Source organism: Saccopteryx leptura, chromosome 3 (genome assembly GCF_036850995.1).
Source record: "Saccopteryx leptura isolate mSacLep1 chromosome 3, mSacLep1_pri_phased_curated, whole genome shotgun sequence".
Taxonomy (NCBI): domain Eukaryota; kingdom Metazoa; phylum Chordata; class Mammalia; order Chiroptera; family Emballonuridae; genus Saccopteryx; species Saccopteryx leptura.
The window spans coordinates 50,979,548-51,006,829 of record NC_089505.1 but is presented as its reverse complement, the minus strand read 5'-3'; the positions used below and the strand labels follow the sequence as shown (position 1 = coordinate 51,006,829).

At 43.8% G+C, this 27,282-nt stretch overlaps 1 protein-coding gene across 3 annotated transcripts in view; it reads right to left on the bottom strand.

Annotated features, from left to right (window-relative positions):
* Positions 1–27,282, bottom strand: part of FYN (FYN proto-oncogene, Src family tyrosine kinase) — a 230,844-nt gene that overhangs the window by 61,354 nt on the left and 142,208 nt on the right. For all 3 annotated transcript variants that reach the window (XM_066373451.1, XM_066373453.1, XM_066373452.1), the window contains one exon: positions 1,086–1,343. In XM_066373451.1, the coding sequence (XP_066229548.1) occupies positions 1,086–1,332 (247 nt within the window). In that variant the 5' untranslated portion in view covers positions 1,333–1,343. The remainder of the gene's footprint in view (positions 1–1,085; positions 1,344–27,282) is intronic.

Genomic DNA, 27,282 nt, shown 5'->3' with positions numbered 1-27,282 from the left:
CTGGGTCAGGCCCCCTGCCTGGGTGTGTGCAGCGGGAGGAGAACCCCTGCTAATGTCTCAGTAGCACTGACTCCCCAGGTAACAAGGTACAATGGGTCCTTATATAAGACACTGGCTCCCAGATGCGCTGAGAGAACAATGGCTGATGTGTATATCTCTCTAAACTTTTATAATGAACAAAACAATTTTGGAGCAAATAAGGTCCAATGTCTAGTTACCCTGATTCACATACTGAGAGAAGATTTGGAAGATTAAGGATACATGAGATAATTTGCAAATGTTTCAGAAAATGTATGTCTGAGACTGTGTGCCAGATATTTTGCAAAGTATTAGCTAAGTCAGCAAATGTACATGGCAGTAAAACAGCCTGTTGTGGGGAAGAGAAGGAAAAAAAAATGAAAAAGATCCCTTAGGGATAGATAAGATTTAATTTTAAAATGCAAAAGATACATGCAAATACTTGAGGGCTGATAAACCCAGTTGCACGGGAGATGATGGGGAGGTCAGAGAGAGAATCAGAGATGACGAATGGCCAGAAAACCATGCTGCCAAATGACCCCCGGCTGGCGATTAGGGTGACGAGGGGGAAGGTGCTACCCCTGGCTTTTAAGCAGGAGACAGAAGTGCATTAACATCTGGAAAATTCAAAATTCACACTCTCAGATCTGGTACTGGAAACTTCTGACTCAAAAGTCCCGCGATGAGGCTCAGGCCCCTGGGTTTTGAAAAAGCTGCCCCAGGACCTGGGAGCCAGCCAGCCGGCCAGCCAGGGCCAAGAGCCTCCAGCCTGAGGTGCCGCAGGGGCCTTCTGTCTCGGAGCCCACCCGTGCAGAACTCCTACAGCAGCAATGTGGGGTCCCCGTGCCGCTGTCACCAGCATTTTGATGTGTACATGAAATTCTGAATTTTTTTTTTTTACAGCCCCTTCTCTGGTAAAAGAAAGGTGGAAATTGGTAAAAAAAAAACCCTTACATACTAAGTCCTGAGTCAAAAGGAGCTGGAGCACAAATGTTCAATTGCCAAAATAATGAAGAGCAGCTGCTCCCTCCCCCCTCAACCCTCCGCCTGGGCTGGCCTGGGCTCACCTGTCCCTCCTCGGGTCCTCAGGGTCCCCGTGTGAGAGGATGAGTTCACGCCCCCAAAGACGGTGAGCCCCTGGCCCCCGGCCGCGTGGAAGTTGTTGTAGTTCGGGATGGAGGTCACGCCGAAGCTGGGGTAGTGCTGAGGGGTGGGGTCAGTGCCATAGCGGTACCCGGAGCTCTGGTTCAGGCTGCCGTCCCGCTCCTCCGTCAGTTTCGTGGCTTCTTTATCCTTACATTGCACACAGCCCATTATCTAAGCTCCTGCCGAGAAAATAGAGGAGGCATGTGAACTCAGGTGCTCCTTAGATGTCGGCTGCTTGACTATTCGAGGGCTCGGTGGTGAGGCCTGCCCTGTGGGCCTGCGAGGGACTGAGGGAACGCACTGGCTAGGGCTGGTGGTTAGAAGCGGCGTCAGTGCCCTTAGCTTGACAATCACATTTGCCCCCATAAGCTCTGAGCAGTGGGATCAATCCAGCACTGATGTTCACCATGCAGCAGTTTTCCTCACACGAGGTCTGCACCCCTTGAAATTCTGTGCTATCACACACTTGCCTGAAGACAGCCCAATAATACTTATCATTATGCTTTTCTTTAGTCATCTCAAAAAATAACATATGCTCTAGAAAATGAGTCTACACAATATTAGGATAAAAGCCTCCATTGTGGCAAAGGAAATTTAAAGAAGAGGGTAGAGGGGTGTTGGAAAAGGCAGGAACAGCGTGAAAGGACTCACCGTGCTTCTTCACTTTTGGGTACCCAATTCTTCAGGACTCATTTGGTAAAATGTAAGCAATAAGATAATGATAGGTATCAATGAAGAAAGAGTTGCTGGATGAAAAATTACATTAAAAAAATTAAGTTGGCAGAATCTATGAGGTCGAAGTATATTTGTAGGATGTCACGACAGCCTACTGTAACGAAGTCGTCAAAAGCTGCTGAACTCTTTACATTTCCATTAGCTTCTGACGTCTTTCAAAAACACAAAATAAGCATTCCCGTGTTCTAGAGGCAGCGGTGGATTAGAAACTAGAGTCTTCGCCACCCACCCTCCTCCAAACCTACTTCTCTTGAGCTCCTTATCTCAGTAAGCGGCATGACTGATCCCCAGTTGCTCAAGTCAGAATCCTGAGAAGCTTCCTTATTTGCTTTTTCTTGTTTACTTCCCACTCTTCCTGTCTCACACTCCACTATCCAAACATGCTGAACGTCTCAGTTCTTCAAAGGTTCCATGTTTTCTGCTCTCCTTCAGGCCTTGGAGCATGGCCTTGAATACTCTCTCCCTCTCCTCTTTGATATGCAACATATACTTCACGCCCCAGTTAAGACACTGCTTCCTTGCAAAGCCTTCCATGATTCTCCATCTTCACCCAGGCTGTGTTCTTCTCAAGTGCTCCCCTGGCATCTTGATTTCCCTCAGATTGGCACCTATCGCACCACATTAAAACATGGCCTGTCCACTTGTTTCACTGCCCAATGGGCTGTGAGTTCCAGGAAACCGAGGCCCTGTCCATTTTTATTATAGCTATATTGCCAGTGCCTGACACACAGTAGGTGTTCAGTAAAGAGCAGTCGACGAAGTGACAATTCTACAGCCCACTATGCTTCTCTTTCACCCTTTCTTTCTCTCTGCATAAAGACCAACCTTTCACTCAGTGACTTCTATCAGCAGTTTGCCCTGTACTTCTGAATCTACTGGTGTGTGTGAGAAGTGAAGATGATTCAGAAATACAAGGTACGCTGGGTAAATGACCCCACTATGGGACAGCAAGGCCCTCTCAAGCCGACAGGGGGGAGGGAGAACATGTAATGGATGCCCCTGGCAAAACTCTAAAAAGGGGCCCATTTGGGCCCAAAGAACCAAATATGAAACACATGACATCACGTGTAATTACATGTAGTCACTGGGGAGGGCACAGCTGGTACAGGATGGGAATGGACTTGAGGCCGTGAAGGAAAATGAAAGAGGTGGTTTTTCTATAGCATCTTGCAAGCCAAAGGGGGAGTGCCACGTCAGATATGGAGACTGGGGGGGACGGGGACGGAGGCACCGTTCTGTGCACTGCTCTCCTGCTGCACAGGGTCCTAGAAGCAATACTGGACTGTTTTAAAGTCCTCTCATATTACATGTTTCAATAAATACTTAGTGAATTGAATGTCAGTTTCTGAGAATGGAAACATTTGGAAATGAGCCGCCTACTGCTTGAACTGAGATCACCAAATCTGGAACACATTTACTCATAAATCATTTGAGATTAACTTATAGTATACTATGTCCAACATGCTCTCTAACTTACGGTAAATGAATACAATTTTAACAAGTTTCCAATAGGAAATGCAAAATATCTCCAAGTCATGATTTACTGAAGAAATTTCATCATTTGTTGTTGCTTCATAAGACTGAAAAATGTCTTGCTCACTTTATATTATCTCTTTCACAGTGGAAAGTTACTCTAAGCTTCTACAGAGGACAGACAGAAGACACTTCTTGTCCCAGATGTTTTCCAAGGATTTCACTGATGTACTATTCAGAGGGCGTGAGACCTGAATCACAGAATAGCATCATTTACAGCAGTGACCCCCAGCCAGGACTGACTTCGTCTCACCAAGGGACATACAGTGGTTCTCCAACTTTCTGAAGTCGGGGCACATTTAAAATTCTACAAATAATTGTAGGCACACTATATACAAATTTCTGAGAAATATGTTATAATGATTAAGTCAAATATTAAAGAAAAAAACTAAAGTCCAAGTGTGCTTTTATGGGAATTAAATGAAATAAATATATTCTGACATTAAAAAAACATTTTTATGTTACATTTTTTGAGTTATGCTTTATAGAATTCGTAAAAAAGGGGTTAAAAAAACAACAAAAATGTATCTTTATATATCTATATCTACCTATAGATATAGATATAGATATATTTATAGATATATATAGATACATTCTTAGTAAGATTTAGTAAGTTTGTCAGGTCCTTGTGCGAATGTGTTAAGTTTTTTCATTCTTGTATTTATGAGAAACGTGAGCCTGATGTGTCCTAGAGGTTTCTTCAATGTTTGGGCATATATTTGAAAGGTAAACTCTCATTTCCTCATCAATACATTGAAGAATTCCTCTCTTCTTACTCTTAATTGTGTTGAGTGCAGAAAACTCTCACCATACATATCATCTTAACTTTGCACCAAACAAAGGATGGAAGAAACTTGCCTCCAGTCTTTGGGAGAACATGGGGGGTAGTGTAAACAATCCAGCACCACAGCTTAACAGCCTTTTGCAACCTAATCAGGCAAGTGAGGTGGGGGGTTGGGCAGACTGTCAGCTTACAGCCAATTCCCCACACCTCTGTCCCCCCAAAATCTAAACTCCAAAAACCCTGTTGGTTTTTTGGTCCTCAACAGGCATATATTTCTCTGGAATACCATAGGGCGCACCCGGAAATCTAGGGCGCACCACTGTATTAGGCAATGTGTGGAGACATTTTTGATTGTCACAACTTGAGGATAAGTGGTATTATTGGCACCTAGTGGGTAGAGGCAAGGATGCTGCTAAACATCCCACAATGAATAGGATGGCCTCAAACAACAAAGGATTACTGAGTTCTAAATGTTAATAGTAGCAAGGTACAGAAATCTGAGTTAGCTATATCTTTGAAACAGTTTAACAGCTGTTTCCCTTGTATGTATGTTATTAGCATGCAAATCGAGAATGCCTTCCTTAGGAAAACAGAAATGCTAGACAAAAGGAGACAATTTAAAAATTGACATGAAATGCTCTAATTTTTCTTTGGAAGTTTGTCCCTGTGATAGAGAAAAGATTCTAAAATCTATAAGAACTCTCATTATAAACTACTTTCACAACTCCAACAAAACAAATCAAAGCCTACATTAGAACTCTGCCAAAAATAGGACCCTACATCTAACCCAAATAAGAAAAAAACAATTTTCAAAATCTACTAAAATATTACTACTGTAATAAATGAATAACAGCTTATCTATAATTCTATGAATAATGGACAGAAATAAATAGTAAGCTCCTTAAAGACAGGGGTTATTATTATTATTTTTGTTTGTTTCATTATTATGTCCCAAGTGTCCAGAATAGTGTCTGGCACACAGTAGGAGCTTAATAAATATTTGTGAAATGTTTAAATGCATAAGACCAAAACTTGATCCAAATAATTTTGGAGAAAACAATTCTCTTATAGGAGGGACAGCTCCATTACCACTTCATGCATTTGGGATTTTGAGTAAGAAACATTTCTGCCCAGATCTTGCTTATTCTTTTCCCTCCGTTGACAAACACAAAGAAACTGAAATAAGTCAGTAAATGCAGACTCTGCCATTATAAGTTAATCACAATGAAAATATTTGTATAAGAACTTGTGGTCTTCTTCCTCCCAGTTGGGGTGGTCTGACTAACCATTTCCTGATGGGAGAGTCAGAGGACGCATGGGAGAGTCAGAGGACGCTATATGAGTTGCACTCAGTGTGACTTCAGGCTCCTTGCCATAAGGCAAACTTCTCATCATTTGAGTTAAAATAAAAACAATCTTTATTATGCACAGTTTTGTGGTGGGGCTTTTATGGCTAATGCTGTAGGTCCATAATGAACATAAAATGCATTAATATACTTGCTCAGGATCGGCAGGGCAATCGGAAACTATAATGTCTTTCTGAAAGTGGGGACCTGGAGTTACTCTGATCAGTAAATCATACACCATGAACTCATGGTCATTTTTCTCTGCATGCTGCTATGCCTAGAAAAACTGATGGGTAAGCACTGTGACCAACAGAATCCTGGGCCTGTGGTCAAGGTGTCTAGATTATACCTATGGAGCTCCCTATTTGCTGATCCTGCAAACGGAGGAGCTCTGTTTCTGTAATGCATGTAAAACCTGATTTATTTACAATTTCTTTAGTTTGTTGACTCTTTTCAGATGTGCCAACAGCATTAAGCAACTCCAGGAAAGGTTGCCAAAGGGGGACTCCAGGGACTGCCACTCCCTCCTCCCATGAGCAGGGAAGACGCCATCGCACTTTCTGGTGCTAAGCCATGTGAAGCCCCAGAATCCATCTTCACATAACCCCCAAGTGATTGACTAAAGCTGACATAAAAGATGGAATCTATCTGCTACTCTGGGCATATACAGTGAGTCTGGATGAATGTATATTCCTTCCACTAATGCCAGAGGTGATGACCTTGTCTGCTAGACGGTCATTAAACATAGTTATGCTCGTGTTTTCTCATAGGCCAATCAATAAAGCACTGCCTGTATACTCAGGTTATAATGCTGCAGGACTTTGAGATTTCAGGTGTATGTGAGGGCTAGGTACCAAAAATGGAAAATGCCTACTGGCAGTCTTCTGTAAGAGCAAATTACTTTCTCTTGAGACACATAAACTTGCAAGCTGAGGACAAGATGGCAGAAAAGAAAAAAGGTGAAACTGACAACAAATAACTTTAATTTCAGCAGTGTAAGCACTTCCATCTCAGAAGCCAGCCTAGGTGCATGTGGAAAAGTGACAACCCTTAGGCATAAGTCATCATCCTTGCTTCTGACAGCCCAGACTTTGGAGAGTGACAGAAAGCCCCACTGGGCTGTACTCTGACGTGGCATATATCCTAGTGCTATCATTCCGTCCCTTTAGCTGGTCTCTGCTCTATCTGGGCAGGTATCAAAACAAAAGTGAAAGGCCAAGAAAGGGAACCTAACAAACAAACACAGGTAACTGAGACAGGACCAGTTAAAAAAGAATTTAGAGCGGAACTGTAGATCTACCTCACAGTTCCATCCCCTTCTCTGGGAGAAAAGCAAAAACTGGCAGCTTAACAAGCAAACTCCCTCGCCTGACCAGGCGGTGGCACAGTGGATAGAACGTCGGACTGGGATGCGGAAGGACCCAGATTCAAGACCCCTAGGTTGCCAGCTTGAGCGTGGGCTCATCTGGCTTGAGCAAAAAGCTCAACAGCTTGGACCCAACGTCACTGGCTCCAGCAAGGGTTTACTCAGTCTGCTGAAGGCCCACGGTCAAGGCACATATGAGAAAGCAGTCAATGAACAATTAAGGTGTCGCAATGAAAAACTAATGATTAATGCTTCTCATCTCTCTCCGTTCCTGTCTGTCTGTCCCTATCTATCCCTCTCTCTGGCTCTCTCTCTGTTCCTGTAAAAACAAAACAAAAAAACAAGCAAACTCCCTTTTTCAGTCAACACTAATAGCAGGAGGCAAGAGGATTAGAAGATGTGGCAGAGACATATCAGAAATGACTTCGGGGCAGAAGACACATGGCAGGGGCTCTTGGGCCTTGTGAAACTGGAAATACCCATAAGAATCAAACTAGGGTGTTTTGCTACATTCTCAATGTTGAAAACGAATCCCTTGAAGGCTAGGGAAGGCTAGCCTTAGTTTCCCCCCTGTAACTGTGGGAAGCAGGACGTTTAGTGACAGATGAGTGCTACATTGGTAGCAATAGTAGTTGGGCCACAAGACCTGTCACCCCAAATTCCTAACAATTTCAATCCTTTATGATGATTTCCAATCCTCTCTGTAGGACACTGGGTCCTGATACCCTACAAGGGTGTGCAGGCAGTGCTGGCTTCTGAGGAGGCCAGGACAGAAGAGCCTGAGAGGACTCGGGAGGCTGGGAAAGAGCAGGGCCCTGCTGTCTCACTCAAGTGTCAGAACTATTCTGAGACGGAGGTACAGTATTCCCAGTCCCCTCCTTCACAGCGGAGGAACAGACAAGGCTGGGAATCTGTCCATAGCCAGTCAGGGGTGGAAAGGGATCTGATAGCAGACAGACCGATTCCATGGTCAGCACATGAAACCTCTATGCTGCAAGTTGCCTCCTGCCCCATGGAATCCAGGCCAGTTCACGCAAGGGTGTAGGTGCGAGGGTGGGATGAGTGGAGGGAGAGACTTGTGGGGAAGGTCCCCTTCTTCTACAGAACCCAACTTCATGTGCATGACTAATAGGGGCCCTGATTTCAGGGCCTGGGCCTCACTCCCCCACATTCACACCCCAGCCCCCGAGACTGGCTCTGTAGGGGTGCTGGGACCATGCCAGGTGTGGTGAGTCACCCGCTTCCTTGGTGTAGTTTGGTATCTTAATGAACATTTGAGCCAATGACACTAAAGCACTTAGTCTCCTTGTATTTCCTAGGTGGAGTATTTATATATATCATGAAAGAGGCAGCATCAGTCTCCTTGGTATAAAAGCAAGCCTTCCCACTACACTTAAAACCTGATTTGCTTTTTACAGGCAAAACTTTCTGCAACATATTTACTGCATAAACTAGGCTGCACATGTAATGCCGCCTCCAAGCACAAAATAAACAGATTCCTAATCTTGATGGAGTCCTGTGAGGGCGAGTTCCCCACCAAGCACTACCTCTCTGTGGTGAGAAGACTGATGTCAAAGCAGAAATCTATACAATGCCAGCATGGGCCATAGGCAACAATGGGAAAACAGAGCCTATTTAAAAAATCAAATCAAAGCTTTGCTTCAGAAATGAGAAAAGGAAGAGCCGGGCCCATCTGATCATTTATGCACGACTTGCAGAGGCCTCCAGAGGGTTAGAGGGGGAGGAGGTTGTTTTCTATTGCACAGCAAGGGAGCTGAACTAATAGGAACCACTCCTAAGATGTCACACTACTTTAAGAAAAGCCACATTCCTGGCACCTAGAATATTTCTTGGGCTCCCCCTCTCTGGCTTGTCTTGTTCAAATGACCCCCAGGCTGAGAAGCGGCAGCTCACGCCCACGTAGTATGTTCCTTCCCTCTGTATCTGCCTTCCATTCCCCAATGCCCAGAGATTCAAGAGCACTTAATAAAAAAGAAATGGAAGCATTAGACGCCAAAGGTAGATTTAACACTGCAGTCAACTAAATGCTGGAACCACTCCCAAACCCTAGTGGCCAGAGGAGGGTTTAACACCAAACCGTGGAAAAGCTCCAAAAGGAGGAAGAAGTTTCTTCGTACACTCACTTTGCTTGGAGTGAAATGCTGGTAAAACAGGGATACGTTTTAACTGTCTAGAGGTGTGGAGAGATTTAGAGCACAGACTGTAAAGTTTTTCAGGCTTCCCTTCACCCCTTTTTGGACGATATTGATGTTCCTTGTGGTATTTTTAAATTTTACCTTATTTTTATTGGGATATAATTTACACACCATAAAAATCACCCTCTTAAAGTGTACAGTTCAGTGGTTTTAAGTACATTTACAACACACACACACACACACACACACACACACCCACACACACACACACCCAACCCATTACTACTATCTAATTCCAGAACACTTTCATTACCCCCAAAAGAAACATGTATTCATTAAACATTTACTCCCCATTTCCTTCTCCCCCAGCCCAAGGCAACCGCTAACCTCCTTTCTGTCTCGATGGGGTTGCCTATGCTAGACATTTCACATAAATGGAATCATATAATATGCGGCCTCTGGTGATTGGCTTCTTTTACTTGGCATAATGTTCTCAAGATTCATTCATTTTGTTGTATGGACCAGTACTTCATTTATTTTTATGGCTGAAAACAATTGCATTGTATGGATATACCACTTGATATTTACCATTCATCAGTTGACAGATACAATGGTACCCTGAGATATGAGTTTAATTCATTCTGTAACCGAGCTCATAAGTCAGTCAACTCGTATATCAAACAAATTTCTCCCATTTAAAATAACTGAAATAGATTTAATCCGTTCCAGCCCTGTGAAACATCCCAAACCATCCTAAATTATGAAAAAAAGTTTTTAATTAAGAAATACACATGTATACTCTACCAATGCATAACAAAATATATGAAATAAAAGAAAAAAGTGTTATTTAGTACTGTATTCTTACCTTGGAGACAGAAGAGTGCAGCTAACAGAGATGAATGGCGGAGGAGGAGGGAGGGAGGAAGGAACGCAAGCACTGTAGACACGTAAACTAAAACTGCACTTTCTTAACACTAAATGTAAACTAAAACTGCATTTTCTTTACTTTAAGCAAAACTAAAACTGCACTTTCTTTACTTAAAATGAAACCACAGAAACTTAATTACGACTCATATCTTGGAATTTTGCTCAGATCTCGAACAAAAATACTGACCGAGTTGCAGCTTGTATCTTAAAAAAAAAATCATATGTTGGTCTGTTCGTATCTCAAGGCACCACTGTATTTGGATTGTTTCCACTTTTTGGCTATTATGAATATTGCTGCTATGAACATTCATATATAAGCTTTTGTGAGGATATGCTTTCAATTATCTTGGGTTAATATTCTAATATATAAGGAATTTATATAGATAAAAACTTTAAGATTAGATGAATGAGAAATCATGTGAATCGACAATTCAAGGAAAAAAACCCAACTTGTGAAATATATGGGAAAATGATACCTTCATGGGCAAAGAAATACAATTTAGATTAGTGAGATACTTTAACCTCTAAATTAACAAAATTTAAACAAGAAATTGTGTGATGAAGTTTCCTTTAAGTGCATATTCTCATAAACTGATGATAGAAGATTGGGAATACGAACGTAACTTTTTCATAAACCAATTTGGCAATGTTATTTTAAAAACCTTAAAAATGGGCCTGTTCTTTGTCTGAGTCTGTGCTGAGATACTTTTTAAAAAATGACATATGAAGAGGCTCTATGAAGTGTTATTTATAATTTAAATTGTAATTAGAAAACTTGCTTAGCAAGAAGGCAATGGCTAAGAAATTATAAGGCATGACTATAATATAAAATTAAACAGAAATGAAAACTTATGAGGCCCTGGCCGGTTGGCTCAGCAGTAGAGTGTTGGCCTGGCATGTGGAAGTCCCAGGTTCAATTCCCGGCCAGGGCACAAAGGAGAAGCACCCATCTGCTTTTCTACCCTTCCCCCTCTCCTTCCTCTCTATTTCTCTCTTCCCCTCCTGCAGCCAAGGCTCCATTGGAGCAAAGTTGGCCCAGGCACTGAGGAACACACCATGGCCTCTGCCTCAGGTGCTAGAATGGCTCCAGCTGCAACGCAGCAATGCCCCAGATGGGCAGAGCACCACCCCTGGTGGGCATGCTGAGTAGATCCTGGTCGGGCACATGCAGGAGTCTGTCTGACTACCTCCACACTTCTAACTTCGGAAAAATACAAAAAATACTTATGTATACACAAAATTGTTAGTAATATGGAAAAATGCTCATATTATATGTAAGAAGGATCAGATTACTGAGACTATGTAACTAGAAAGTTGATAATTGTTGGGAATGAAAGATACTGAGATGTTTGCTGGTAGTGTGTAGGTGATAACACTACAAGCGATCATTCTTCTGTTTCTTTATTTCTTTGATCTTCTATATTGAGAATGGACCATTTTATTTATTTTATTGAATTTATTGGGGTATCACTTGTTAACAAAATTGTACCGGTTTCAGGTGCACAATTCTACAACACATCATCCGTACACTATGTTGTGTTCTCCACCCCACGTCAAGTCTCTGCCCATCACCACTTACCCCCTCACCTGTGCCTTCCTTCTCCTCCCCTGCTGCAATCACCACACTGTTGTCCGAGTCTAAGACTTTTCTTCATTTTTGCTCAACCCCTCCATCCCCACCCTGTCCCAACCCCCAGCCTGAAAGCTATCAGCCTGCTCTTTATGAGTTTGTCTCTATTTTGCTTGTGAAAACGCACCATTTTAATAATAAGAATAAATCACCATTTTTAATAAGAAAGGTCCCTTTAATCTTATCAATCACTGAATTAATTTGTATATAAACTGATAACAACCATATGTCGATGAAGTATAGTTCATGAATTTAAGAATAAAGAGAGGGAGGAGAGTGATTGATTCTAAAGCCGGTTAAGAGGTAACCTCTTCTGAAAGGTGACAGCCCCAAAGGGCAGAGAGACTTCTGAGTGTGTGTTTATAACATCTGTTGGTAGAGGCAGTGAGGGAGTGGTGCTGGGAGTGAGGGGCTGATACACACAGATGAACAGCCACAGAAATATACTTAAGGGCATAGATTAAGCAAAGCCAGAATATACAATCAATCACAAGATCATGTTGGTGGCAAGTGGCAGAATCTGGGATTACAGAACCAGCAGTGGGGTGGCTGGATTAGTGGAAAATTGAGACCCTTTGGGCCCCAAACTCCTAGGTATCCAGGGAAACCCAATAAACTCAGAATGACAGTACTTGTTCAAGTCTCCCGCGGACCCTAACCAAGGAGCTCTGGTTACTGAGGTCTCTGCAAGACCACACACGGGCATGGCTCTCAGGAGTCGGGAGGACGAAGCAAAGCACTGTCCTTCTCTGGATGTCTGCTGGTGGTGGGGACAAGGAGACCAGCGTAGGGCACCAGGCAGAACAATGCTGTATTTCCCTCTTGTTGCCTTCACCCTTTCTTGTTAGGATAGTCAGCCTGGCATTTTGATCAACTTTTGACTTTGACTAGAATTCCCCAGTCCCTAGAATCTGGGGCAACCTAAGCAGGGCATAGAATACCAACACTGGTTTATGCAACCTGAAATTTTCAGAAACATAAAAGATCCAACAAAGATATTCCTTTCTAGTGTTGATATTCAGTCAAGCATTTTCCACCCTCCTTGGCTCTGTTCTATAAAAACAACCAGAGGAAAACAAAAATAAAAACAAAAATGTTTATTCATGAACTAGCAAAGAGAAACAGGAAAGTCAGTGTCACATCTGGGCCACAGTGGCAGACACTGGCTTTCTGGGCTGAACTGGCTGAGGGCCCAAGGGTCAGGGTGTCACCTGGCTAAGGCACAAGAAAACACATGAGCACAAAGCAGCTGTTTGAATAGGCGTCACCAATGCCCCTCCCCGCCGATGCTGAGAATGAAAGCCAAGGAGGTTCACTTTCAGATGTTAAACAAAAACCCTCTCTGCCAGTCTTCCCAGCTCCACAGAGGTTCCTCGCCAGATGATGCTGTGAATGTGGCCTCATCCTTTCAAAAAACAGTGAATTCTTTCTCCCCTTGATTTACCAGTTCTAGTCAAAAAGATCCACTCCTTTAAAGAAACAGAGTGAATTTGAATAAGACAATTTTTGCCCTCGAGCTCATGTGTATGTTGTGACCTCCAAGTCTCTCCTTTCTAAGGAACACTTACCTGATTATGCAGTCAGAGCCTATCAAAATCTACTGCCCTGAGACTTTGGCTGTGAGGCCATTTGCATTGTGTTTTTAGAACTGAGGCTGGTGTCTTTTCTTTGAAAAATGACATGAAGTCCGGTTCCTGCCCCTCTGGATCTTTATGTTGGCACTTTCTTAAGTTGCAAGGAATCAGCAACACCAGGAGCCATAATTTTTGCACCTCTTGCAGTGGCTTAGAATTTCAAAGCTTCTCGGCAGCTGTTTTGGTGTGAATGGTGACAAAGTAGGCTGTCAGAAAAGATACCTCTCTCGATAATTCCAGGGCCTCTACTGGGACAAAGAACAACAGTGACAGCGACGATGGGAATAAGGGGAGCAGAGAGGTGGGCCGACTCTAGCCAGCCTCCTCCCCCCACTTCCTCGCTAGAAGGAAAGGGGGACTTCCCAAGCCCTCAGTGTCGTCCCTCCTGACCTGGTGGGCCAGCTGGGCTGGCAGTGTGGCAGTTGCTGAGGTGAGGCTTCATGAGAGGGCGCACACGTGACCGCGAGCTGAGTGCCAGCAGGGAGACAAGGGAGTTAAAGGAGGGGCTGATGAGGAAGAGGAGGGGACACGGAACCCACCGAAGGCAGTGGTACTTTCCCCAGAAGCATAAAAAACAGCATTTGGGATGTCAAATTGTGGCCACTTTATGTGGGAGGAACATGTTACATGGGCTAGACCATTTGATGACCTACATGGCACCTGATAGAAATCCAGTCAAGTTTCTGTTAACAAAACCAAAAAGGGAAGACTAGTTCATATACCAGTGACATTTTATAAATATTATTGCTTATAAAATTTATGGTAAAGCAATTCAATAGTGACTTTTCCCTTGGAATATCAATGAGGCAGAGTATGATTTTTTTTTTTTTTTAGAGTGTTGTCTTGCAGAGTAACTGAACTTGAGGTTATGTCCTTAAAGATGACAGCACAGAAATTTATTCTCCCCTTTTCTGACACAGCAGGATTCTGGTCCTGGGCATAAAGGAACACAGCCTTGCAACTCTGAGGCCCAAATTCATATACATCTGAAAATAAGTGAGTTGTGGGAGGATGAAGGCAAGTGAAGGGTGTGGCAGACTGCTCACTGTCTCACCAAATCCACCATCTTGCTTTCACAGTAATCGAGCTTTAACAAGGCTCAGTATAGCTATGCAGCTGAAGAGTACAGTTTTCAGACTCTCTTGCAGCTAGGTGTGGCCATGTTACTTAATTCTGGATAAATGGTTGTAAATGGATGGGATATATTCAACTGCTGTGTCCTTCAAAAGGGAGTGAGTTGTACCTCATTCTCCTTCCCACTGCTTGTGGACTGAAAAGTGGATGTCGTGCTGGTGAACTGGCTTAACTGAACAGAGATGGCAACCTAACAGGGAATGGAAGAGCTATGGGACAGAAGGAACCTGGGACCTGGATGACCTTGTGAAGTACAGCTGCTTGTCCACCCTAAAGCTCTGGTCTCAGACCCTACCATGAAAGAAGCATGAACATCTATCTTCTGTGAGCCACTCTTCTGGGGGAAAGTGAGGTAGGAATCTTTTGATTATAACAGGTAGCCCATACCCCAACAAAAGAAGGAAGTAATCCAAACACAGAGGTCAAAGGTCACTTGTTTTTTCTCTTGCCTCTAGAACAGCGGTTCTCAACCTGTGGGTCGCGACTCCGGCGGGGTCGAACGACCCACAGGTTGAGAACCGCTGCTCTAGAACTACTAAGAGCATCTAACTTCCTTTGATACTGACAGTTAACTTTGGATTAAGGCAGGTTAGTAGGATAACAACACTAATGAATTTTTTATTTATTTATTTATTTATTTATTTATTTTTTCATTTTTCTGAAGCTGGAAACAGGGAGAGACAGTCAGACAGACTCCCGCATGCGCCCGACCGGGATCCACCCGGCACGCCCACCAGGGGCGGTGCTCTGCCCCTCAGGGGGCGATGCTCTGCCCATCCTGGGCGTCGCCATATTGCGACCAGAGCCACTCTAGCGCCTGAGGCAGAGGCCACAGAGCCATGCCCAACGCCCGGGCCATCTTTGCTCCAATGGAGCCTTGGCTGCGGGAGGGGAAGAGAGAGACAGAGAGGAAAGCGCGGCGGAGGGGTGGAGAAGCAAATGGGCGCTTCTCCTATGTGCCCTGGCCGGGAATCGAACCCGGGTCCTCCGTACGCTAGGCCGACGCTCTACCGCTGAGCCAACCGGCCAGGGCCCACTAATGAATTTTTACAATAGCTACCATTTATCGAGAACTTATTTTCTGCTTTGCACTTCACATATGGTATTTCATTTACTCCTCAGAACAACCTTAAAAGTGTATTTCACAGTGAAGAAGCCGGAGACTCACAGAATTTAAGTTACTTGCCCAGTACCACCCAAGCCCTGAAACCTGGATCCATGTCCGTGTCTAATCAATCACATCTTCTTCTGACTACTCCAGGCTCCCTTTTGAGAAGCATGCTCTGCTCCCAGCCATCTTCTTTGCTTTTTTTGCAAAAAGCCTTATCACTATGAGGCTCCAGCTCTCTCTGGCTCTTCCCTAGGCTTGCTGGTTACAGCTGTCCCCCTCCTGAACTGCTGGAAGTGAGGAAGTTAGAAAGAAAATAATAAGAACAAAGAAACTCCCCCAACAAAGGTTACTCAGAAATCACCATAGTAACAACATCACCAGTTTTCAACTGTTTAATTTCCCTTGCATTCTTGTCTCTCTGCATCTATTCTTTTATTTACATTGAACAAACATATTTTGATACTCTTTGTGACAGGTGCTATGCAAAGGACTGTGAGTAGAAAATCAAGTAAACAAGGCCCCTGCCTTTGAGCTTATGTATATAGTACTTAGGAGGGAGACAGACAAGTCAATTAGTGGACCCAGGTTGGGAAGGGAGCCCAGAGGAAGCCCAATTCATCCAGGTCAGCTACTGTGAAGGTGACTACATATCGGTTCAGGCAAGGAGGGGGTGAGACAGGACATCTGAGAGCACAGAGGTGTGGTTTCACGTGACTTATTTGATTTGTTCCCATATTTAAGGAGCGCTGAAACATGTGCCAGGCATGTTGCGAGTCTTTGGGCTTGGAGAGTGAAGGAGACAGGCTCCTGCTCAAGGAAATGGATATCATATCATATCATATATCATATCATATCATATGTCATATCTTATTATATATAATATATAACACAGTGGTACCTTGAGATACGAATTTAATTCGTTCTGTAACCGAGCTTGTAAGTCAGTCAACTTGTATATCAAACTGCCGATACTGGACCTGTGCGTCAACGCGCCAACTAGCAGAAGATTCTCAAATCACAAATCGTATCTCGGAATTTCGCTCGGATCTCGAACAAAAATACGGACCAAGTTGCAGCTCGTATCTAAAAAAAATTATATGTTGATCTGTTCGTATCTCAAGGTACCACTGTATATTATATTAATATATATTATATTAAAGTATATCTTAATGGAATGGATATGTGCAGCTGGGGCAGTGGTTGGGAATAAAGCCAGACCATAAACAGCTATGTGTCCATTCTACTGAGCGCTCATTATGGTGCCTGATGCTTCGCTATGTGAAATCAGTAAAATATCTCCTTCAACCCATCAACAGCCTTGTGAACTCAGTATTCCTATCACCAGTACTATTTTACAGATGGGGGAAATAAGTGTAGGGAGGTCAAGTTACTTTCCTAAGGCTGAATTTTAACCCAGATCTGGCTGAATCTAAGATGTATACTCTTAACCATGTGCTCACAGGCTCCAGCATTTGTACATTAGCTGGCTGACACTTAGTATTAAGTGGGAGTAAAACTGGGTCTTGATAGGCACATATTGAAATGAGGAAGAAGAGAAGCATGGGGGAGCCAGACAGGGAGGCAAAGAATGGGAAGAGATTGCACACGGGTGGACAGAGAGGCATCTGAGTCAGATGTGACTTACTCAGCTGGACAACTCCTCTTATCCATTCTAGCTATGTGTCTATGAATAATTCATACCTCCTAAATCATCCCCAGCTGTAGCAAAGCTACAGCTTTTGCTGTCTGTAAGCATAAAGATCTAAACCGAACTGCTGCAGAGGTGCTTTACTATGGGACGATGTAAGTTACATTTTTTGAGCGCCCTGTCAGAGAAGAAACCCCAGGATCTTTTGGGGCTGGTAAGAGTGGGAAATAAAGGCTTGTATGCAGCTGTGTAGCTAGCTGCCTAAACATGACAAGGACAAACAACAACAGAGATAGATACTGCAATGCAGGACATTTGGAGAAAAACTGCCCACTAAAGGGCAGGTAACAGCTAATGTCCTCTGATGTTCACAAGAGGAGCCTAAAGAAGGGGCCCGAGTTAGAGGTGCAGGTAAGTGTAAGGTCAACAGGGTCCCACCACCCTCCCCCTCCAACTGTGGGGAGTTTACTTCATCAAGTCAAATAGGAGTGTCTTTATCACGAAGCAGAAGTGGCAGTTACACCTGTTTTGCATGAAGTATGTAATAGTAACCAATTCTCTGGGCAAATGTCAGAAGATGGCTTATATTTTAGCCGCAACAGCTCTGCTCACATTTGCAGGCTCATCACAGTCCGAGGATGGAAACTTGTGCTCACCCACCAGCAACAGTCATCAATCAGCAGACCTGAGCAGCAGTCATCTGTCCCAGCGCTGAGCAGAACCGGCCTGTCCCCAGCGTTCGTGCTGAGCTCCAGGTAACAATGACCCGAATGTGTCTTCACACTGCCCCACTTCTGGTTGAATACAACCCAGGCTGACTCAGCGAGTAACAATGGTACACACTGGAATGAGCCCAAGCAACAGCTCTGCCATAATTCTTTTTGACAAAGGCTGACCTGACATGCTGATTATCAGACCAGGGTAAAAAAAAAAAAGGTCCTTTGTATAACCAGCCTGCACAGTCCGGTTTCTACCAGGTCTCGTTTTTAATCTGGACACACATTCCCTGAGTGTGCTCCTCTCTCAAGGCCTCTGCATTTCCCAGCCATCTTGCTTCCTTCTTTAGATTTGCATTTTCTACGGAGGTTCCATTGCTAAAATTCAACTGTTGCTAAAAATTAGTGAATCCATGTATCTCATAGAACACACTGATTATTTATACCAATTCTTGCCTTTCCAAACTACTAAGCTATTTTAACTTTGTTTTTACTAACTGTACATCCACTGTTTTAAATCTGTTTCTGTTTTAACATGCTTGTTGGTTAATCTTCCCTACAGTCTATTATTTCTTCTGTGCCTCAAACATTTGATTCTTCTTCAGCTTAAAAGAAAGCTTAAATAAATTTCTCCTTTTACTTTTGGCCATGTATCCCCACTGGAAAACAAACAAATGCAGTTTATCAATTTCTTTTTTCTCGCTCTCTTTTTTTTTTTTTTGGTACCAGAGCATTTTGCTTTCTCATTAAGGCCAGGTGACAAAACTGTCAATTTTCAAACAAGACAAAACAAAACAAAGCCTACCCCAAATCCTCCCTTAGTTTCTTTTTAAAAGATTTTATTTATTGATTTTAGGAAGGAGGTAGTGAGATCATAGTTGCTTTACTTTAATTGTTCATTGATTGCTTCTCATACGCGCCTTGACCGGGCAAGCCCGAGGTTTTGAACCAGCAACCTCAGTGCTCCAGGTTAACACTCTCTCCACTGGGCCACCACAGGCCAGGCCTCCCTTTGTTTCTATGTTGGGATTCCAACATAGAGAAGTGATGCTCCTGGCAGAATGTTCAAGCCGCCCATACCACGGATGGCAAGTCCTCACTTTATGTTGTTGGTAGGTTCTGGGAACTGTGATGCATCCATGTATAATGAAACAAATTTTACCACAGGCTAATTGATATTACCAAGAATTAAGTTCCTATGGCATCTCATCAACGTTATAACAAAAGGATGTTATTTAAGGACCTGCTGTACTGAATAGAATGTGGAACAAAATTCACTTATACTACTGGTGTGGGATGTAAACTGGTACAACTAATTTGGAAAAACAACTTTACATTATTTAATGAAGATCAAGAAGCATCTATCCTATGAGCAGAAATGTCCAGTCCCTTAGGCACATGCCCTAAAGAAACATGCCAGGGGATATGTGCACCCTGCAGGTCTAGGGGAGGCCCAGGAGCCTGCATTTTAATAGCTCCATCAGCAATGTGTGGGGTTCACTCTACTGCAAGGGTCTGGTATTGAAGGCTTACGGTATCAGCTCATCTCTGTCTCTGGAGCTGGGTTTCCCCAGGGCCCGTGGTTGCAGCCAGAGGAAAGCTTGTGCTGGGGAAAGGCACAGGGCTCGGTGACTACCCTCGGGGCGCTGATCCCGACAGAGACGGCTAGTCCGAGGACCTCAGAAAACTCACTGTTGTTTCCTCCTCTTCCTTCTTGGTCATCCCGGGCTGCCTCGGCAAGGTCTGGCTTGTGTGTTCCTCACTCAGAACCCACTTCCCCTTGGAGTCAGCAACATCATCATCTTCCTCACCTTCCACACAAAGCCCCCCCTGGCAGGGTGCTGCTCTGACCGTGGAGCTCCCCGCCAGGAACAGGAAGCCTGGAGGTGAGGCTGCAGAGATGAGACTGAAAGGTGAGCCTCGGTAAAGAACCACGGGGCTTTCACACACAGGTGGAGTGTCTTCTCCGTGTACACCTTTCCCTGGGCACCCGTGCTTGTGATTCCGGGTGTACCGAGCCCAACATAAGCACAGAGCCTGGTACAATCTGGCCTTTGATAAATACTTTCAAATGACAATGAACAGGAAGTGAGAAAATAAACCAGACTCTTTACAGAAGTGAAAGGAATTCTCTGCCTTCCTGTGGGAAGTTTCCCTCTGCCTTTCTTCCGCTCTGACTGCTCTTGTTAAGGGAGGTTGTGTGGAGTGGCTTTTTGTCACCCTTACTTCCATTCATTTCCCTTTTTAGAAGAGAAATGAAGCTGTTCCTCCCTCCCCCATTTCTACGTGAACAAACAGGGAAAGTGCATGAATTGGCTAGAAAGCCTCCCTCCATTTGTCCATTCTCATAATCTTCCTATTTTGAAACTGAGATACCCCCAGGACAAAGGACTAATTATCACTTAGCCACAGTTCTTTTAGGTTTAAAAATATCTTCACGGTGTCAAAAGCTCTACCGACTCCATGGGTACCTGACACCTGCTCTGTTATTTAGCACTAGTCATGTACTGAGGGTGGAGGCAATTTTTTTAGTTTATTAACTCAGCCTGACCTGTGGTGGTGCAGTGGATAAAGCATCGAACTGGAACACTGAGGTTGCCGGTTCGAAACCCTGGGCTTGCAGGGTCAAGGCACATATGAGAGTTGATGTCCTGTTCCTCCCCCCTTCTCTCTGTCTTTCTCTCTCTTCCCCCTCTCTAAAGTGAATAATAAAATCTTTTTAAAAATTAACTCATAATAACATGAGGTTCTGACAAGATGCACATTTGTGGGAGATGAGATGTTCTGTCAGGAGGAAGTCAAGACGATGATATGATGTAAACAAATGGAGTTCAGACTGGGTGTCAGGGAGGCCACAGAGCCCATCTCAGCATCCCACAGGCCTGCCGGGTTCTGTCTCTCCCTGAGGCTGCTGTGGCCCCCACCGGAGCTGCCCGCTGCCTGCCCAGCTGACTGTCTCAAGGGAGGCCCCAGCCAGGCAGCTCATCATCTGGGCAGAGACAGGAGTGACTTTTCCTTTAATGTTTCAGTTTCACTCTCTCCGTTTGGAGATGGGGTTTCCTTTCATCTCTCTCCTCTTCTGGTTCTCTCTCTTCCGGTGTCTCAAGGTGTCAGAAGGGCAGAAAGCCAGGGTCCAGGTGAAGGGTTTATATTTTGTGTCAATGACTAAACTTACTCTGGTTCCTTTCCTGTAAAATGTGGATTATACCAGTTTTTATAAGAATATCTACATTCTACTATTAATTACTAATAGGAAGTTACTGATACCTGACCATCTTTGATCTAAAAAAGGGATACACCCATTTCATATGGTTCAAATTAATAGACAACATCTAGACCATTATCTGGCCACATAGTAGGTTCTCAATAAACCACAGGTTTAATCAGCATGGGTGTGTGAAGACAGGGCACATGCTGAACCTGGGGTCATGACTGGTCTTTCTATCACAGGCATAGATGACAGCCACTGACTTCTGGGCCGCCCAGGAGACAGCCAGTCGCCATCAGTGGCGGCCAGCCACACCGCCAAACTACTCACCTTGGGTGAAGGTGAACATTTAATGAGTTTAACTGAGTAGACAGTGAAATGAATTATTCTGATAAAAATTAAGAAAAAATAAAAAAGGAAATGAAGTGGGGAGAAAGCCGAATTTCTGCTTAACCTTTATTTGGTTTTAACTCCAGAAAGAATCCACTGCCTAGAATTTTCAAAAGGAACCACAATAGTCATGCGATGTATTAGTTAGAAGGTGGGGTGGAGGTTGTTTATCTTTTTAGAGATAAATGGAGGTTTCAGTATAACTCTTTTAGTACAACTCTTGGATTAAAAAACTGAGTGTGAATCATACCATCAAAGAGTCAGTTTCAGGGTAAGGCATTCCAATCAGCAGCCTTTGGCATGTAATGAGCTCATTTTCACCTAAATAGTAATGATCAAGCACAGATTTTTTTGGAAGTTCTACTCTGACAACTGATAACACAGAGAGGAGTGCGTGGGTCTCAGGACAGAGGGGTTATATTTAGCTCCACTATCTCCTCAAATACATGAAGAGCACTTAGAGCCCTGGCATTTTCAGCCGAGTCCTCCTGGCCTGGTGTGAGGTGAAGCCAGAAAGCTCAAAGGGAACAGGCGCAGCCACAGTTGGATTCCTCCTGGTTCACTTCTGTGGCTCCAGGAAGCACTGTCAGCCTCTCCTGTCACACTGTCCCCAGGGGGCCTGTGTTGCTTGACTGCAAGGGCCTCTCTTGGAACCCTGAGTGCTTTACAGACCAGAGGAGCTGCTGGATCGAATCAGACACTAGATGCCAAGGGTGGCCACCATTTTGAAGGCACCTGAGCAAGGTCACCTGGGCCTTCTCCTATGCTAAGGTAAAGCCGAGTCCTCTGCCAGCCAGACATACTCACCTTCTGGTCAGAACTGGACTATCTGGAGGGATGTGGCTTTGAAACATTCTGGGTTAACAGTTCTTGGACTTGTGGCTTTTACTGATGATAATCATTCTTGCTAACCAACTACCTACTGACCTATATGCCCAACACTCATTTGTTTGCTGCAAACAGGCTCACTAGATTCAGTAATGAAAAGAAGAAAATGACAGAGGAAAAAGACAGTTTGCTTGGTAGTGTCTGAAGACTCTGGAGCACCACTGGTGGCCCTGGCTCTGTGGTATGAGGGGCTGCCCGGCTCAGGGATCATCGACATCCGCCATGGGAATGGAGGTCTGTGTATTCAAGATCAACAGTGCCATGAGCATGTAAGCCCTGTGGTTAAGAGGTGGGAGGGTAGTGGCTCCCACAACATACAAAGATTCCTTTGTCTTCAGTTATTTTCTGAAAGGAGCCTAAAATTCTCCCAACTTCTGGGTGAAGACCAAGTGCTGGGAGTGCTGATGCAGGGTAGGAACCCAAAATACAGAACTGAAAACTATTTGATCACTTGAAGAGTTTTCTCTTTTGGATACTGGCTAGTTTCTTCTTTCTGTTAAACAAAGCAACAAAAAAAGCTTCAACTTTGATTTTCAGTCCTCCAGTGCTACCTCTCCTGAGAAGGTGGAGAGTGTTAAACAATCTGAGCAAAATAGACAATAACTGGCCACTGCTGGGCCTGCACGGTTAGGTCAGTTCAACACCCGGTGGGCTCCTGTGAATCCCATGTAGACCTAGTTGCAACTACAACCCCAGGTCAACTGAGTAGGACCAGGAAGCATATCATACATGACTGCAGCCATTCATGAGGTCAGGGAGAAGTACGGAGCTTAAGACAGCTGTGCCCCACATACCTGTAAGTGGCAAATGTGGAGCTAAGCCCCATTCCCTGTTATATATCTGTGCTTTCTAACTACCTGAGAAAGACGGTGATAATGGAAACATGCAATGTTAATATGTAGCTAACCATTAAGTTAATGATGTAATTCTGTACGTCATTAAGGATAAATAAAAACCAGACTCAAACCCAGAGACAAAAATCAGTACTTATTATTATTTTTTTTCATTTTTCCGAAGCTGGAAATGGGGAGGCAGTCAGACAGACTCCTGCATGTGCCCGACCGGGATCCACCCGGCATGTCCACCAGGGGGCGATGCTCTGCCCCTCTGGGATGTTGCTCTGTTGCTACCAGAGCCATTCTAGCGCCTGGGGCAGAGGCCACAGAGCCATACTCAGTGCCCGGGCCAACTTTACTCCAATGGAGCCCTGGCTGCAGGAGTTGAAGAGAGAGGTGAGAGGAAGGAGAGGGGGAGGGGTGGAGAAGCAGATGGGCACTTCTCCTGTGTGCCCTGGCTGGGAATCGAACCTGGGACTCCTGCATGCCAGGCTGACACTCTACCACTGAGCCAACCGGCCAGGGCAAAAATCAGTACTTCTCTTATGTCTCTCCTACATGAGAGTGCCAGGGCCAGGCCTAGGATACAGGGAGTGAGACACCTGCCCTGGGAGCCAAACATCATGAGATACCAAACAGCTCAATAGTCAGGACAGAAAAGACAGTATTAAGATATTATCTTGAATAGTGATTTTTTTTGGATGCCCTTGAATTAAGTATATACTTAAGAAATACACTGCAGCTGCCTCCCTCTGGTCCCTCGCTGGTAAGTCCATCATCTATAGGTATTATATATGTGACTGGAAAGTGCCCAGTATGGAATTAGATGAAATCAACTAACAGACTCAAGAAAGAGTCTTCAAATGTATCTTACTGTTGACCAAGCATTTCTACTTCTACGAGTTATCCTAAGGAAACAACAAGGATATATGTGTACAAAGATTAAACAACAGTCATGTCAGTGGTATTCATGGTAATTAGAAGTTGGAAATAATCTAGGTACTTACCCATGGGGGATTAACAAAATATGGTATCATACCAGATTCCTATGCAAATTAAAAATGTAATGTGGGAGAATATTAATAATCCTAAAAGATATTCATGATAAAGTCAAGGAAAATATGCGAGTTACAAAACACTAGGTGGAAATCCAATTTTTTTGCTTTTATTCCTGCCCTGTATCCCCATTGTCCACAGGGCATTCAGAGTGATCTTTTTAAGAAGGTTATTTCTAGTCTTAAAACGCTCCCCAATTGTGCTTAGAATAAATTTAGACTGTGCAGTCACCCAGCTGAGGCCTTGTCCATCAGCCCTCGGGCCGCATCACCTGCAGCTCTGCCCTCGTGCCTCGCCCCGGCCACACCCCGCCGCCAGGGCCTCTGCCCAAGCTCTTCCCTTCGCCTGAAATGCTCTTACCCAAAATACCCACAGCGCGGGCTCCTTCCCAGGAGCCAGGTCTCAGCTCAAATGTCACCTTCTCAGAAAGGTTTTTCCTGGCATCACCTTGGAGTTGGCCACTGCCCTGTCACCCTCTCAGATCACACTGTTTTATTTCCTTCATAGCACTTAACACACTCAGAAATGATCTTATTTAATTACTTATGTATTTTCTTGTTTACTGTCTGCCTCCTCCAATGAGGATGAAAACTCCATGGGGAACAGGCTTTTCATGCTTATTCACTGTGTAACCAGTGTCCAAAGCATTGCCCGGCACAGAGCACAGACCGATAGATGCTGAATAGTCGACTGTGTGGAGATGTTTATGTACAGACACACAGATTAATGCATATATACACATTCATGTAAAAACAAAAAGAAATGAAACAGCACAGCACAAAGGAATATCTCCAGATATTGAAATTCTGGATGGCTCTAAATCTCTTCACTTTTCTTACTTAATTTCCTAGAATAATATATGACATTTGAAACAAGGAAAACAAAGTGGTTTTCCCTGTCTACGCCATGGTCATTAAGGAAGTGCTGCCACAGCTTGACTGAGACTAGAACCACAAGATGTCAAGATTGGAAAATATCTGAGGATGTTTGGCTCAATCCCACCTCTCAGGATGGAGGCGAGAAGGCCAAGGCCCAGCATGAAGAAATGGCTGATTTATACAGCGAACACTTTACAAGCTAGTCCAGTGCTCCTTTCTCTACACCAGCGGTTCTCAAACCTGACGCATATGAGGGTCATCCAGAAGGCTTGTGAATACACAGGCTGTTGGGCCCCACCTCTAGAGTTTGAGTCAGCGGGTCTGGGGTCTGAGAACCTTCATTTCTGACAGGTTTCTGCATGATTCTGATGTTGCTGGTCTGGGGCCACACTTTAAAAACCACTAGGCTCTGCCACATTGCCTCTCCTGGCTCCTTTAGAAAAGTCTTGTTCTTTTTGCAGGAATGGTAGTATGAAAACAGTATCTTAAAGCAAAGAATTCATAGAAAACTGTACTTTTTAGGCCCCCTAGCAGAAGTTCCTCCCAAAAGGAAAGGTTACAGAGAAACAATTCCGAGAGCCTGCTCTACACCAGGCATTGTGCTAGGTGACCTAAGTTGGTTCAATCCTTTTTACTGTAGTAAACCTAAACTGGGAGAAAGGAACTCACCTAAGAGCAAACATCTAGGAAGTGGCAGAATCAGATTTCAAATCCATGTCTATTTGACTATAAAGTCCATGCTTATTCTCTAACCTTCAGAACAAAACAAAAGACTGGCATTCAGAGTGAGTGGCAAATCTGTATCTCCAATGTAGAAACAAATGCCTCTAAGACATATTAACATGTTGTCACATTCCCAGTGATCTCTAAGGAGTAGACATCAATATTAACATCCAACTTTTCTCTGGGTCTGAAGCCAGCGCTTACTCATTCATATAATATTCAGCTACTTCCAACCCCAGAACCCCAGGGTAAAGATGATCTGAGTCAATACCTGGCTTACTGCAAGTCATCTGTGAAATAATTGGGAGAGGGAGAGTTTTTCAATCTCAACCTCAGGCAAAGGGAAGAATTCACACGTATTCTGTGGAGAAAATCGAGTAGACTTAGTAGCTGAACAGAACAGTCCCCTATTTGAGGAACTAAATTTAAATTCAAAGTCCAAAACCCAAATATAAATAAGGGAATGTATCATTTACCACTTTAGGTAAAAAATAACCTAGAAACTACTTATGGCCCCCTTTCCATTTAATTGAGGAGGAAATTAACAGAGGACAAGGAAGTCTTGGTGACAAGGTCACCATACCCACAACCATACAATTAACGAATAATAATTTATCCTGCACTGTGGTCACATGCAATCCAAGTTTGAGAAAGTTCTGTAAATATTGCAGTTGAAAAGGGGCTTGATGACATTCTTTAACATCATAGTTTTGACCAGAATTCCAAAGTAAGAACAAGGCTAAAAACTAGTGGGTTATTTCAGGAGCAACAAGAAATGTAGTTTCCTTTGTCTGTCTGTATTTCTTACCTCATGTCACCATTTCCCCCATGTTTTATTCCAGATCCCTGAAGCAGCTGCACAGATAGGTTTTACATGACAATAAAAGTGAATACTTCCTGTGAATTCTGGCTATAGCATCATAGGAACAAGGGCTTCAACTGAGACAAGTGCACATGACCAGCCCTTTCCTGTGTCCTCTCCCAGTGAAATGCCTGTAACACTGGCCAGTGGGGACCTTGAAAGAACAGGTGGTAAAGAGGGAACAGGGCAGAGTGGATATAATAAAAAGACAAGTGGATCCCAGAGATGGGTATCTAAGAGTGGTTAAAATTTGGTACCAAAGGCAGTCTTGCTGTAAATGCAATCATGAATACATTTCAGGTTGGAAATGACTGTGATTTTCTTTGTGTAGCACATCAGCAGGGTGGACCACATTCACAGCCCCTCATTGTTAATGTCTGAAAAGATCTGGCTCTTTTACTCCCAGTAAAAATGCATGGGATTTTATTTATTATAATAAAAAGAAAAACCTTGTAGAGCAAATCCTGGGTCTCAAAGCCAATGAATTTCCTCTGCAGTCAGCTTCTGAGTTAGGCATCTAATGCGGGACACAAGATTGACTCTGCAGTATTAAATAT